The sequence below is a fragment of the Protopterus annectens genome, chromosome 1.part1, assembly GCF_019279795.1.
Source record: "Protopterus annectens isolate FY-2018-M chromosome 1.part1, PAN1.0, whole genome shotgun sequence".
In the NCBI taxonomy this organism is placed as follows: domain Eukaryota; kingdom Metazoa; phylum Chordata; order Ceratodontiformes; family Protopteridae; genus Protopterus; species Protopterus annectens.
The window spans coordinates 589092304-589109031 of record NC_056726.1 but is presented as its reverse complement, the minus strand read 5'-3'; the positions used below and the strand labels follow the sequence as shown (position 1 = coordinate 589109031).

Sequence of the window (16728 nt, the reverse complement as noted above, 5' to 3'; positions counted from 1 at the left end):
GTATTTTGAAAATAATTGCATTTATACCTATACCTCACAGTAAAAATTCTTCCAAGATTAAAATGTCGCCTGGAAACACTTTAGGAAAGATGTTGTATTGTAAATCATATCATTAAATTCTGAGCACAAGCTACTGGATTAACCTATTTCATCACATGCAAATCCAATTTTCATACATGTACACTATGTCTGAAATTAATCAGTACATGCATGTCCATGAGCACCACATTGACACTCTACACTTTAGATATGCTTTGGGCTTTTGACTTATATGTATTTAGTACCCCACTCCCCATCTCAGGATGTCACTCTGTGCAGAAGTACCAGTACAGATAATGACAGATGATTGATGGAATAATGTGTAGCAATGAGTGTCACCACAAGAGGTTTTGGTGATTGTTACTTTGAAAGCAGAATGTGCTGGCTTGAGTCGCCATCTTACTTTGCTACATGATATTACAATGGCGTGCTGGGACAAACTGACGCTCAGCACTGTACAGCCTAGTATCCAACAACAAAGTGATGGTTTATGAGGCATTATACCACTTATATTACAGAGTCATAAGTGGTGATTAGTTCTAACATGCACATAGACAAACACAATGGCAAAAATACCAGTAATCACTCTACTTATTTTAATATTTTTCTGCTAAACTCATGTGGCCAGGAAAATAAGACCTCAGAATATAAGCTACAGTCTCTCTGCAAATCTTCTCTGATTATGCCATATTAGGGAATTTCTACAATTACTCAGAAGATATGAAAATGTAGATTTATATATAAGAGGTACACTGCTGATAAATAACTAAATGCAGTATAACATATGCCTTGCAATACCTATAGCAATGTGTTAATGTAAATTCTGATAATATAAAAAAAGAGAAGCCTTCTTCCATTAAAATGTCAGCAGCTGGCCAACTCCAATCTTTTTCATTTAACCTTTTTACTATCATACACTCCTTTTCCTAACAAAAAGTCTTTTGTATTTATTTCAGGCCTCAGCAGAATAATATAGCATTTAGGGATAAAAATGCACAGCAACAAACCAGCACTAGAGGATAGAATGGCAAAAATCTCCACTGCAACCATATATTTCCCTTTTGTGCCAATATATGCAGGAATAAAACACAGCCATACACTAACAAACACAATCAAACTAAAAGTGATATATTTGGCTTCATTAAAACTTTCTGGTAGTTTTCTTGATACAAATGCCATTATGAAACTCACAACTGCTAGTAGACCCATATATCCCAGCATGCACCAGAAAGCAGTGACAGATCCTTCATTACACTCTAGGATGATTTTTCCAATCTGTGACTTCATGTTCACTTCTGGAAATGGAGGAGAACTTATTATCCAAGTAGTACATAAAACTCCTTGAGCAAGTGTACACACTGTAACAATGGTATTCGGGAGTGTTGGCCCAACCCACTTCCTTAGGCTGCTACTTGGATTTGTGGCACTGAATGCTATAGTGACCATCACTGTTTTTGCTAGCACACAGGACACACAAACAGCAAATATTAATCCAAAAGCTGTCTGGCGAAGAACACATGTTAGTTTAACAGGATGCCCAATAAATATTAAGCAGCACAGGAAACAAAGAACAAGTGATATAAGTAAAAGATAACTGAGTACACGGTTATTAGCTCTAACAACAGGTGTGTTGTGGTTCTTTACAAAGACAAGAAGAATTACTCCAGTAAGTACTGCATATAAAATGGCTACTGTAGCCAGTATTGTGCCCAAAGGGTCTTCCAAAGCTAAATATTCAATAACTTTTGGTATACAGCTGTCCTGCATATTATTGGGCCAGTACTCATAAGGGCATTTCAAGCACTCTTCTGAATCTAGAAAAGAAACAGAAAATAAGATTATAAATCAAAAAGGAATGTAAATAAATTGCATGTTTGTCTGACAGTCTTTCTGGTTGTACATCTAGCCTATTGACTTCCTCCTGTATATGGCATTTTACTGCCTTGTTCCGTGAAGCTGTTACTCACTGTTTATAATTTGTGTTATTGCAATACATGCATTGTACATTATAGTACTAGGAGAAGAAAACATAAATAAACAACAGGTGAATTATTTATGCTTCACATGTGGAGTTTCGATGGATAATCTAGCTGTGTCACATTTTATCTTCTATACCATATAGAGAAAAGAAAATTAAATGTATGTATATTTGAGTCAGTGTATTAACTTCCTCTTGCTTTCAAAGAAATCTCCTTATTGATAGCTCTCAGTGATTCAACATGTGAGATATACAAGCATTTAGTCAACTTGTAGGCTATCTTACCAATTGAAAATACATTTGTTAAACATAGCATACATACACACACAGAAGAGAACACTCCTAGTAAACAATCTTATGCTGAGGTTGCTAACAGAACACAGCCTAAACTTCCCAGGCCCAAGATTAAGAGACTTCAAACATACACACTTTAACCTTTCACATTCACAGCAAGTACGTATACCTCTAAGTCAAAAGGGTGCATAGTCCAAGTCTTTATGGCCAACATAGACTGCATCTAACCATGGTATTATTTTAGTAATAGGTTACACTATTGTTGGGCATATGGATACCACCCTCATCAGGATGGATAAGAATATGTGGCAGTTAATGGATTCATGTTGATTAGTCGAAAGGCAAATTTGACTAATGCAAATAAAATTAAAGCAGTTAGCTGAAACCACCTTCAGAGAACATTTAAAGAATTTTTTTTTTTTTTGCAGGAGGTAATCTACCTTTCACCCTCTCACACACACCCCAGAATTATGTGTACCAACTCCAAGGTCGAACAACAGTGAAAAAAAAAGTAATCTCCACTATTGTCAAAAGTGGTTTCAGTGAATTGCTTTCATTTTATTTCCATTCGATGGAACTGCCTTCAAAGAGACTACATGCTCCACAGTCAACTGTCTTTCTGGAAGAAGAAACTGAGATATAACAGGTCTCTTAGATCCTTCCATACTGACAAATACAGTCAAAGCCTGATAGAAGTCTATGTGCATGGGAATAACCTTAGGCATGCTACCTAGACAGAAATACAGAGGAATATGACTGAGCTTGCTACGCATGTGTCTGAGGCAGGAAAGTCACTGGTCTTGAGTAGTATTCAGTCATCACCCAGAAGGATTCAGAGATAATTGGATTTAAAATTGGCTGTGTAGCTGGTGTCATTCTATGGGATCCAGTATGTCCTAACTTAGGATGAGATGGCAGCCAAGCCTTCTTGCTTTGCCTGGGATGGTCTTTACCTCTCTTAATAAGGTTTTTGCATTGTGATCAATTTTATCAGAATCCATCTGATGGCATTCCACCCTAGTAAATTTTAATTTGAAACACAATAATGTGGCTCTTCTCAGAGTCAAGAGTCTAAACAAAAATGTCTGAACTTGAAGCTCCTTGCAACTTGAACACATTAATATATGTTTAGGTAAACAGACAAAGTTTCAGAGCAATGAAAACACTTCTTCTACATCTGGGTATTATACTATGATGACGTCTAATCTTTTGGCCATTGTGGGATCACAGGGTGTAATTCAGTAAAGCTTACATGGAGATAATCTCCATGTAAGGATAGTGCCACTGCTCGAACATGGAGTTCAGAGACTGTGCGATCCAGTAAACAAGGCTGGGGTATGTGCATGAGCCTCCTAGAACTATTCTGGCACAGACACAATGGAATAATGCAAATAAGCTCTTTTCTGGTGAAAACTATGCAAATGAAGTGAATTTGCAATCCAGGGAGCAGACAGGCATCTGTGTTGGAGCCGTGTCTGCAGGAGAAATGTATGCAGTTAGTAACAGTGTACACTTCTTCAAAAATAAAAATGGGGGCATGACAGCTTAAATTAAAGCATGTATTATGTTCATTAGGCATGCCAATGGCCAAAGCTATGGCCATTGGCATGCAAAGTGTTGCAAAATTACAAAAATCAAAAGGTTTCTTTTTTGGCAGATTTCGGACGTTTAAGTGGAGTGCAGCAGTGCACGAACGCGATTCTGCAGAAAATATAAAAAAAATAGTAAAAAGGCAATTAAATGTGAAACAGTAATTTGCCATTACAGTGGGCAGCATGCAGACTTATAACAATGATAGGTAACAGTGGTTGTTAAGGACATAGGCTCTGATGTAGTGGTGTAACTAGGCTATAAGCCATTAGGGGTATGTAAATGAGCTAAATTTAATGAATAGCAAAATGGGAGACCGTTTCCATGGGTACCTAACCATGTAGGAGATATAATGTGGTGGTGTAAGCAGAAGAAGCAACTGACATGAAAAGGGTGTAAGCACATTGGAGCTCCGCAGATTCTATTTGTGCTCAGCTAAGTGCAGCTAAGCAAGGGGGTGTGTCTGAGGCTGCTTAGCTGTGCTTAGCTGGTTCAAGAAATGATGAGCATGTTCATATCCAGGGGAGAGCCCTTTCTGCTCAACAATGTTTACACTAGCTGAAACAGTTTGTGTGGCGTGCCGCAGGGCTTAAACACAGCAGAAATAGAAAAAAAAGGAAATAGCAGAATAAAGACAACAACTATAAATCACTAATACAGACACTGCCACTCACAGTGGCCCATTCAAACCCCTCAATAATATAGCTGACAGGTGGAATGTATCATAGTCAGCCAATCACACAGGCAGCATTTGCAGCACACCAGTATAACCTATGTAAACACCTTTCAGTCTGTTTTTTTTCTCACAAAATCTGCACTATTGGTGTACACACACTTGGGAATTTTAACTGACAAAATGATAGGGGCTGTTGCTGCTTTACTATATCTGTATGTGCTACAGACTGAGGGTGGTGATTAGGATAATGTTGACAACTGGCCCAGACTGAGGAGGAGAAGAGTGTTCAGACTCAGGGTAATCATCCAGGGGTTACATGATCTGGAGATACTAGAGCAGTACAGGGTGGACATGAACATACTTCAGCATCTCACCGAGCTCTGCAGGCCTCACCTCAGACCCAGATCCAACAGTGGGGAACTCATCCTAGTTGAAACAAAGGTATGTGCAGCCTTAAGAATACTAGCTACAGGTACTTTCCAAAGACCTATTGGGGACATCATGGGGGCCTCACAGGCATCTGCATTCAGGGTATGCCATCAGTTCCTGGATGCCATGCTACCACATGCCAGTGAGCACATTTATTTCCCCAGCACCCCTGAGGAGAGGACCAGCAATTAGCATCTCTTCCACCATGTAGCAGACTACCAAGAAGTACTGGGTGCCATAGAACACACTCACATCCACATGAAAGCACCACCTGGTGAAGACGGTAGAGTGTATTTCAACTGCAAGGGCTATCACTGTATTAACTGCCAGATCATGTGCAATGCCCAGGGCATTATCATGAATGTGTGTGCTGGCAGCCCTGACATCTATCACGGCTCCCACATCTGGCATGCCTCACAGCTGTAATAGGTGTTTTCCAGGGTTGGCACCCCGTATGGCCATCTCATGGAGCATGCTGGCTATGCAATGGAACCGTGAATGATGACACCCATCAGAAATGCATAAACACCCACTGAAGAATGTTGTAATGAGGTGCACGCACAAAGTAGAAACATTATAGAGCATGTGTTTGGGCTGCTCAAGTCACGGCTCTGCTGCATTGACATATCTGGTGGAGCTCTGGAGTACTCTCCAGCCACCTGTGCGCACATTTTCATAGTATGTGTCATGCTACACAATATGATCCTGTGGAAACAGCTGCAACAGGAACATCACAGTAAAGAGGCACACAGCCCCCACCATTGCCAAGGTCTCCACAGGCACAAGGAGACTTGGAGGAGGAACCTCCTGAGCCGGCCCCTGTAGGCAGATGTAGGTGTGCCTAGGATGCCCTGCCTTTGGCAAAGAGGCAACGCATAGCACATACACTGACACCCTAGGGACCCAGGGACTGACACCTCTCTCTGACTTGCACACTCAGTAAAATGGATGCCACACACATCACACTACCTGTACCTTACCATGTATAGGCTGTGTACTGTGTGCATCCGACAGAGTTAGCCCTCAAGCAATGTCCTCACAACTGCTGCATGCACAAGGTAAGTCACTCTTAACAATGGATGAATGGAGTAGTACATTTTGGTAGCATATCTAAGGTATCACTGCATGTATGCAAGAGAATGGGGTGGCCTACCAGGATAGTAGCAGACAACTGACAGCTATATGGGACAACAGGAAATGTCAGCACAATACTGGCTTCTCCAGAGTATGTCATAGTCCCCTAGGTGACAAAACTCACTGCAGTATATGTGGGGGACTAATAAACTAGAGGGTTATAGGTCACATGCATGCATGTCAATGTTGGGGTCCCATACTCACCCCTCAGCGTCTCCCAGCAAGTCAACCATAGAAAACCATAAAGAAATGTCTATCAAAGGCCGACAAATAGGGACACTGATGAAATAGTCCTCTTACAGACTTACACAGTGATATCACAACAGGTGTTGCATGAAGTCTCTGAAGGGTAGGAAGTCTGAAACTGAAATGTCTGCCATTACATTCTAACCTTCGGTCTTTAGTGATATGCCAGTATTCTCCAAGACAAGCACAACACTATGCTAAATGGAACCAAAAAGTAAAGCCAACATCTGCAAAATCTGTGCAAATCTGTACAGTTGACAGGTATGCCCAACACACCAACCAGTGTCCTTATAGAAATGCTGTTACATGTATGTTTATAGGGTACTAGCAGCAGAGCACACATTCCCAGGGTTGTCCTAATCAACTTGATAACTTGTTGAATGTCCACAATATGCAGGGGTCAATGAGCTATGTATATGTGTGGTTAATACTGTCAGGAAGTGTGCAGCACTTACTCTTGGCTGTTGTGGCTTAGTGGCCTAAGTACAGTACTGTGGTTGGCAGGGTACATATTCCAAGACTTTCTGTACCAACTATTTTGCATGCTGCTACACCTATGGTAGGAGCTGTACACACTGTCCTGAAGTCAATATCTGTCACTGCAAGAAAAGCTGGACAAGTCAGGGACAGGGGGACACACATATGGACAGTACACTGCTTGGAGTAAGTTACATAGTGCCTAGTAAGAAAGCAGGTACCTGAAAGTCAGTGTACTCCCAGGTGTTAAATGGCTGACACCTTACTGTGTCAGTACTGACAAGTCACTGGACACCATCCATACCCCTGGAATGACACGCTGTCACAGAAGGACCACAGGTATGCCTTGTATATCTCTTCTGCTTGTCCTGACATTGCAGTCACCTGTCAAACTATGTGCCAAACAAGAAAGGTTCATGTCAAAACATCAATGGCAGACAATGGAGAAGCAGATGTCATACCCATAAGAAAAAGCAAGCAAATACCAGACCGGTCTCCCAGCTGTCTACGTTTGGCAGAGCAGTATTAACACCTTGTCCCCATGTGTGGGCCTGTGTCTGACTGTCATATATGTACCTGTACAGATGTCACTCTGCGACAGGTTGACAGCTAGGGCCAACATGTAGCCTCATAATAACATAACAACACAAACCGTCTGAGGTATTATCATTATGGATCATCATTGATTATCCTGGACCTCATTAACAGGAACATTAGCAAACTCCAAATGCTTGACCCCACACAGTCTGCCTTTCTCAAGAGGAGGTATGTCAGTGAACTCTGGATGACTTCCTTGAGACAGCCACCAAAGGCATGAATGAGGGAAAGATGGTGCAGTCTGGCCACATTGACTCGGCTAAAGCCTTACACACTATTCCCCACTTGGCCACAGTACATAAACTCTATCAACTAGGCAGAAATCCATATGTTACCAGATGGGTAGCAAACAGGTTCATTGATAGGACCCACATAATCATAATAGGGGTAGCCAAGTCAAGCAGTACACCCGTAATGAGTGTCATATCCCAGGGATTGTTCTGGGGGCCTCTGGTCTACCAGATATACTTCCCTGAAGTGCAGGCCAAAAACATTGGCCCATGGCTGATGAAGTTCACAGATGACTGCAAGCTGGGAACAGTCATCAATACCCAAAGTGATGTGGACATCCTACAACAGGGTCTCAGCAAAACAAATGACTGCTGCTAGAAACATAGCCTCAAGCTGAATGCCTGCAGATGCAGCATCATCCCATTTGGGGAGATTGACATCCCCACATATTATCAAATTAACAACAATGTCCTACACACACAATCAGTAGTGAGGCATTTGGCCACCCAGATTGATAGCAACCTGATGTCTGAGCACCATGTTGTTACCATTGTACAGAAAGCTTCACAGATGGGCCAACACAAAAGTAAGGGAATCTCATTCAGGGACAAAGAGGTCATAAGATCCATGTATTATAACTTTATAATGCCAATTATTTTGTACAATGCCTCCTTTGGCACGTACCCCTCAAAGCACATGCAGCAGCTGAACAGACCACAGAGGTTCCTCACTGGGAGAATCCAGGACCTTAAACACCTACCCTACACAGGTAGGCTAACAGCACTGTTCATCTACTCAGTTCCATATAGACCACTCAGATGTGAAGTCTCTCTGGCATACAAAGCAATCCAGACCCTGCCTTGATGGGACTGTTGCACATCTGGAAGTCAGGGCCCACTTGATCAATCTGTAGGCGCAGTATCAACCTAGTCTGTGATATCAATAGGGCTTGTTGGTGTGACAGATACATGTCCCACAGACACTCGCATCTGTGGAATATACTCCCTGTTCACATCAAGCTGAATGCCTCAATACCCCTTGTGAAGTGCTTCCTGTATAAGTGCATGGGAAACAGAAAATACAGTCCTGTGATTCCATCTGTGTCCTTGTTGGTCAGGGGCTCTGGGTGCTGACATGTCTTAAGAATGGGCTACACTCTCATCTGTGAGGGTTATAAGGGCTTCATGGCCAACAGCCTAGTAACCTCATATCAGCCTATCAACCTATAAACAAATGTATGTCACTTGTTCATCACATTACTCTATACTGCTCTGCCACTGACATACCTGGAAATCACAGTGCTATATGGAACCACATATAATAATGGACATCTCTGCTCAGTAAAATGCACTCTTTACCCACCCTAATACCTCTCAACCTCTTACAGCAAGAAATCTGGACAAGGTCATAAATAAAAGTGGGGCAAAGGCCCAAAAATAGGGACAATATTTAAATATTGCTCTCACAAAGTTAGAAAGTTGGTGAAATAACAGGTTTTGCATTAGCATGAATTTTCTGAAGGTTATGAAATCTGAAACTCAAATGTTCTGTCATTATTTTCTAACTTCTGTTTGTAATTATTTGCCCACTAACTTGTCAGAAAGCCACAATTTTATGAAAAATGGACCAAAATTATGAGGCAAACATCTGGACATTCTGCAAGAAAATGTACAGTTGGGAGGTATGAGTCACACCAGGATATGATTTTTCAGTTAAGAAAAATAACACACAAGCAGGTGATCCCCAGCCAGTATATCACTGAGGTGCTGGACTGTTTACCCAGCTTCATCACCCAATTGGCTATAGCCACACCTCTCAACTGGCCAGATTGGGCAAGAATGTCTATAGTTTAGCTCATAATTTCGGTCTGTGCATCATACATCTTGTATGTCTCAGGTAAATCACTGTGATGATCTGAGGACTTCTGTCAGTAAATAATGACATAATACATTTCAGTGTCAGACATCATGTATGTCAGAAAATGTCTGCTAAAACAAACCCTGTTATACTATCAATTTTCCACATTAATAAGAGCAATATTTACAGTATCTCCCTATGTTTGAGACATTGTCCCCCTATTTTGGAAGGCTATCTCCAGATTCCTTGCACTAACAGGTTGAGAATTATGGCTGTAGCACACAGAACCCCGACTGGAGTACAACTATCTTTGCAATGGAGTCCCACTCTTACTATAGAAGGTCATACTGGGTATGCTCCTACACTTAAAGAAATACAGCCCATGTCTAAGCCCACATCAGACTATATAACTGTATTGTGCATAGATGTCTTTGCATACAGACAGTTATGTACACCTTAAATGAATCTACCCACACCCATCAGACAGGATTACCCTCAGCTAGCTCTAGGTAGCCCATATGTGATATATCTGCATCTGTTGCGTGTGATACACAGACATATATATGGGCAACATATAACAATATTTCAAGCATACACACACATAGATGTGGGGAAGAGAGAGACAGACAGTAATAGAGAGAGAGAGAGAGACAGGGAGACACAGAGAGTGAGTCATGGACAGTGATGTTCTGCTGCAGACAGTTGCATACCAGTTGCAACCAGTCACATGTGTCAGCATGAAGGTGAGCTCCATTGTGTAATAGTACTGAGGTAGAGGTTGTAATATCACATCACTTGCCTTTGTGTGCGTGTGTGTGTGTGTGTGTGTGTGTGTGTGTGTGTGTGTGTGTGTGTGTGTGCGTGTGCATGTTTGTAAGTTAAAGTATTATGAGGCTTTTCTCACTCACTACACTTCCCATTGCCCTACTTTACAAGATCTGCTGATGTCATTCACCTTAGAAGTACCTTTGTATAGTTGTCAGCCCTATAAGATCTGTGGCATATGCGATAACTGTGTAACACTGTAGTACAAATAACTAGATAGGTAGAGGTTCTAAACTCAATACTGGCACCTGTGATACTGTGTGTGAGAACCATATCCTCTGGGTGTGTGTTTTGATGAGAACCATATCCTCTGTGGGTGTGAGTTATACCGTTTTGAGGCATATTCCACCAATTACACCTCCCATTGCCATACTTTACAAGGCCCACTGATGTCATTCACCCTAGAAGTACCTTTGGACAGCCACCAGCCCTATAAGCTCTGTGGTGCATGCGATACCTGCATAAAAGTATAGTACAAATAAATAAATAACTAGGCAGGGATTTCAATCTCAATTCTGGCAAATGTGTATGTTTAAGAGTTTGTTAGTTAGTAGGTTAAAGTATTTTGAGGCCTTTGCCACCCAGTACACTTCCCATTGCCCTACTTTACAAGGCCCGCTGATGTCATTCACCTTAGAAGTACCTTTGGAAAGCCGTTAGCCCTATAAGCTCTGTGGCACATGCAATGCCTACATAACAGTATAGTATAAATAACTAGATAGGCAGGGACTCTACTCTCAGTTCTGGCAAATGTGTGTGTGTGTGTGTGTGTGTGTGTGTGTGTGTGTGTGTGTGTGTGTGTGTGTGTGTGTGTGTGTGTGTGTGTATGTGTGCAAGTGTGTACATTTATAGGTTAAAGTATTTTGATGAGTTTGCCACCCAGTACACTTCCCATTGACATACTTTACAAGGGTTGCCAATGTCGTTCACCTTAGAAGCACCTCTGGACAATCTTTCGCACTATAAGCTCTCTGGCACATGTGATAACTGAGTAACACTGTAGTACAAATAACTAGATAGGTAGAGGTTCTAATCTCAGTCCTGCAAAATGTAAGTGTGTGTGTGTGTGTGTGAGTGTGTGTGTGTGTGTGTGTGTGTGTGTGTGTGTGTGTGTGTGTGTGTGTGTGTGTGTGTGTATGTGTGTGTGTGTGTTTGTGTGTGAACCATATTCCTGGGGTGTGGGTTATAACATTTTGAGGTGTGTTCTACCCAGTACAGTTCCAGTTGCCCTACTTTACAAGACCCACTGATGTCACCCACCTTAGAAGTACCTGTATATACTCTTCAGCCCTATAAGCTCTGTGGTGCATGTAATAACTGTGTCATGCTATAATACAAATAATTAGATAGGTAGGGGTTCTAATCTCAATGATAGCAACTATAATACTCTGTGTGTTTGTGATTGAAACATATCCCCTGTGGCTTTTGTGTGTTTTAGTTATACCATTTTAAGGCCTGTTGACTCCCTCCCCATGATATTAGTTTAAGGAGGCAGTTAATGGCATCTGCCTTACATGCACCATGTTAAACTATACAGGCCTGGTCTATATTAGAACATCGAAGTTTCAAAACTTTTTATGTTCTAATATCGACCCCTAGTCAGCGAACACTTACAACATTGAACATGCAGAACAGCAAATTATTTCCTAGGGAAAAAATTGCTGTTCCAAAACACATACACACAACACAAGCACACCAAACAAACAGCAATCCACACACATACACCTAAAATCTTACATCTAACCCTACAATAAACTGTACATACACCACTAACTATCCACTTACCTTAACCCAAATCCTAACCTTAAGGTCCTTCACTATCACACACTCACCTCACCCGCACCCTAACCCTGACTCACCTAACCTGCACTAACCCTCATGTCCACACAATTGCACACATACCTAACCCATGCCCTAATCCTAACTCACATATCCCATGCCCAATCGCACACTTACCTGAACCCAACCCGTAACTGTCTACCACAGCACTGAAAATAGTGAAGCGACAGAAATGAACAACTGAATTCTTTCCCTAGGAAAAAAATTCAGTTTTCTGTAGCTTTGCTATTTTCAGCATTTGCTGAATAGGGGTTGATATTAGAACATTCAAAGTTTTAAAACTTCGATGTTCTAATATAGACCCTACAAGCCATACCAGTCATCTCTACAGATGTATATGGAATATCCAGATGTTTGCAACCTATATGTGGTCTGTGTCCCCTAACAATGGGCATTAATGAGTGATCATTGCCATATATGTCACAGTTAACATAGTGACAGACATGTAAACATCAGACTTTGTACCTGTCTGAAACATCATGATGATACAAAGTGTGTTACTCTATCACTTGTCCAGGTATGTAAGAGCAATATATGAGACCAGATGCTATTTTGGGTGTTTTATCCCACCATCCAAGAAGGCATTCCCAAGATTACTTGTTGTAAGAGCTAGTAACTTATTTCCCCAGCATATAGTCTCTGTGGTGCATGTAATATGTATGTAGCACTATAGTACATACAAGTGGATGCATAGGGTTACTAATCTATTGGCAACTGTGCATGTGTTTCTGTATGCATATCTCCTGTGTCTGTCTTTACTATGTGTATACGATGGTTATACTATTTTGTGTGCCTTTTCTACCCTGTTAACTACCCCATTGCCAGCCTAGTTGCAGCCACTACATATATGATCCACCTTACAAGCACAGTTACACAGTTTCTAACAAAAAGGCACTGTGGTGCATGCAGTAGTCATATCATTGTGTATTGTACATAAATAGATAGGTGGGTAATATAATATGAGAAGTGTCAACTCTGTGTGCATGGGTGTTTCAATGCATGTCCCCATGCAGCAGTGTGTGTGTGTTTCAGTTGACTGTACCATGTCAAAGGCCTCGGAACCCACCATTGGCAATCCTAACAGCCCCATGCAATTGTCAACCACTTGAATAGTAGTGGCAGACACTACAACACTACATTACCTCTGTGGTGTTACTGTTTTTTATCTAGCAGTATAGTTTGTAAAACTGGGCAGGTAGAGTTTCAGCTATCAGCAGGGGCAGGTCATGAATCTGTGTGTGTGTGTGTGTGTGTGTGTGTGTGTGTGTGTGTGTGTGTGTGTGTGTGTGTGTGTGCGCACGCGTGTGTGTGTGTGTGTGTGTGTGTGTGTGTGTGTGTGTGTGTGTGTGTGTGTGTGCATGTATGTATGTACCAGCATACCTACTTAACCACTCACAGAAAGACATCTGGTTAAAGCCATATGGGAAGCTGGGACAAACAGCAAACCTTGACCACGCCCTTCACATATTGCTGTGACACACATGGGAAATAGATAGCAGAACAGGTCCTGCATTTGAATGCACCTTCCAAAGGGTATGTGTTGTTACATGACAATATCCGTCATTAATCTACAATATCAGACTGTCATGATTTTCCAAAACGTTGGCCAGAAAACCACAAGTTTATGACAGATGGAAATAAATTATGTGTCAGACATCAAGATAATCTGCAGACATATGCAAATGTTAGAGGTATGGCCACTATCTGTACCCATGCCTCCCAAGCTCTTAGAGTAAAAAATGTTTACAAAGCCATAAATAATGGGGTGAGAAAGACCACATAATAGGGACACTTTTCAAATATTGCTCCTACGAACGTATAAAGGTGATAGAATAACAGATTCTGCATTAGCATAGATCGTCTGAAAGGTATGATGTCTGCAACTCATTATGTCTGTCATTATTTTTTGACATCAACCCACAATGATTTGGCAATTATTTGCCAGAAAAGCACAGGTGTATGAGAAAATGGACCAAAGATATGAGGCAAGGATCTGGACATTCTGTGGAAATCTGTACAGTTGAGAGTTATATATGGCTGGCCATTGTTAGCAAACTTTCAAGATTGTATAGCAGTGTAGTGTGTAAATGTTTGTTGGGCTGAGTAGGGGGAGGGACAGATGTGAGTGTCATAGATCACTTTCTAGCTGACTGTGCATGGACATTCTTTGCAAATCTGTACAGTTGAGAGTTATATATGTCTGGCCATTGTTAACAAACTTTCAAGATTGTATAGCAGTGTAGTGTGTAAATGTTTGTTGGGCTGAGTAGGGAGAGGGACAGATGTGAGCGCCATAGATCCTTTTCTAGCTGACTGTGCATGCTGCTACAGTTGCTGGTAGTCTATCAGCTGTATATGTTTGTAGGGGCAGACTGAAACGTCCCTTAAAACCTCAGGATTCCAAGTGCACTGTGATTTGGGGCAGTATATTTAGGAGTAGTGTGTGACTGGCAATCGGGATATGTTTGATACAATAGTCGTTATACTGTAGATGTCAATTGGCTTACTGGTATGTTGCTTTGACTGTAGTGCAAATGGTTCTGGGTAGTCAATTTCTCACTGATGTCAGTTTGTCCCTACAGTTACATCCCTGTAGTGCGTGATATATTTGAAAATGCATCAGCAATTCCCCAGAGCTGATTTGGTGTAGTGTTGTGTTCCTGTAACTGTAGTTCCCAAGGTGCTGGGTGAAATGCTTGGCAGCTCAGTGTTTATTCCCTAATGTTACATGACTGCACTCATACCTTTGGCCTTTGGCCCATGGCACATGACACCAGTGCATAAACTAAAGAGCATTGCTGAGATGTAATACAGTACTATATTTTTGCAGACCCACAGCTTTGTCAAGTGTGTGTTCACACTGGTGAAGGCCCACTTCCCTAGCCTAGGTTCCATTTGTAGCATGTTGTGGTATGCTACTCTGAGCTATGCAACAAGATATTTGCTGTGTATGTAATTCTGTGCAACATAGTTGTACACAGGCAGCTGGAAAAGGGGATTGTCAGTTGATGAGTCATTGAACACTCACTGGCAAGGATGACAGGTAATGTGAGGTGACCACCACCTGATTGTGCCATTTATCTGACTGCTACATACTCCACATCTGCACATGAAGCCACATCATGCTTTACCTGTCACATCACCTGTGTGAGGTGCAGAGGTTTTAGATGCAGGTGAATGTGACCTAATTGTCCAGTAAGGTGCCACAGGAATGGTGTTGATCCCGACACATGAAGGTAGATGGATCCAGGGATGCAGAGATAGCTCCTAAGTGCCTATCCATAGTACCAGTCATATGGTCCGGAAGTTGTAATCTGTCATGAAAGTAGTCACACAGATGGACCATTGCACCAATCATGTCTACTAAATTGGTGGCTGGATCTGCCTGTGCCATGATGACTATTCTGTATATCCATTGCGTAATGCCTATTGTTGTATCCATGTCAGGTAATGACTGTGAGGCACGACAGTGCAGCTACTTGCCTGTCACTTCCACACCCTGCCTCTATACATTGAAGAGGGCTAATCATTCAGTGCAGGTGCAGGGTTGAGGAAGAGGGTGCTCCCAGAGTAGAGGTACTGGCTATGACCTGTCATTCAATAGAATCAGACAAATTCAGAAAAAAATCAGGGACTCCCAAAATAAATGCAAAACGGTGCATCCAGTTCAACTCTCAGTCCAAGCCTCAAGCACATACCAGGATCCTTTCTGTGGGTTCCACAGATAACAGATCTGTTTCATTGTATGTGGGTGGTAGTGCACCCTCCACAGTCATCACTGCTGACATTGGTCATATGTCTTCAGACTGTGCTCCCATAAGACCAACATCAATATATGTGTCCAGTGCTGCACCAGCATCAGATGTGCTCTATTCCATGATAGAGGACCCTATAAAAGACATCGTATGAATGGAGACAGACTAACACCTCCTTATAACATTACTAATATGTGACAATCCTTCCAGTTTTTGATGTTCCAGTGTTAGAGGTAACAGCTATACAAAGAATGTAAACAAATGTACATTGGGTGGTATGCCTTTGTGCCTGCTTCCCAGATGATCCTGTTATGAAGATACCATAGCACTGACCATCCCTGAGCTTACAGAACAAGTGAAACTCTTACACTGTGTTACTGTTGTAAGGTAATACCAACATGATGCAGTCCCAACCATAGCTCTCAACCAGCCAGGGACACATTTCAATAGAATCAGACAAATTCAGAAAAAAATCAGGGACTCCCAAAATAAATGCAAAACGGTGCATCCAGTTCAACTCTCAGTCCAAGCCTCAAGCACATACCAGGATCCTTTCTGTCTCTCAACCAGGGAAAGCAGCAAGGTCTCTATGGCAATTAGGGTGGTTTGCAATGATGGACCTCCCCCATATGTGGTCATCCTCTTCTATGCAGTGGTATGGGATTTCTGGCAGGCATACAGAATCATGTAGGTAACCCTGCAATAGACTTAATGAGAAGCCCTGCTGTGGCCACTGACTACATTCATGTCCAGCCCCTGCT

General features: G+C 41.8%; 1 protein-coding gene across 1 annotated transcript in view; it reads right to left on the bottom strand.

The window, feature by feature from the left end:
* Positions 1 to 930: 930 nt before the first annotated feature.
* Positions 931 to 16728, bottom strand: part of LOC122814893 (vomeronasal type-2 receptor 26-like) — a 48599-nt gene continuing 32801 nt past the window's right edge. The window contains exon 4 of the mRNA XM_044087161.1: positions 931 to 1853. Coding sequence (XP_043943096.1) covers positions 931 to 1853 — 923 coding nt within the window. The remainder of the gene's footprint in view (positions 1854 to 16728) is intronic.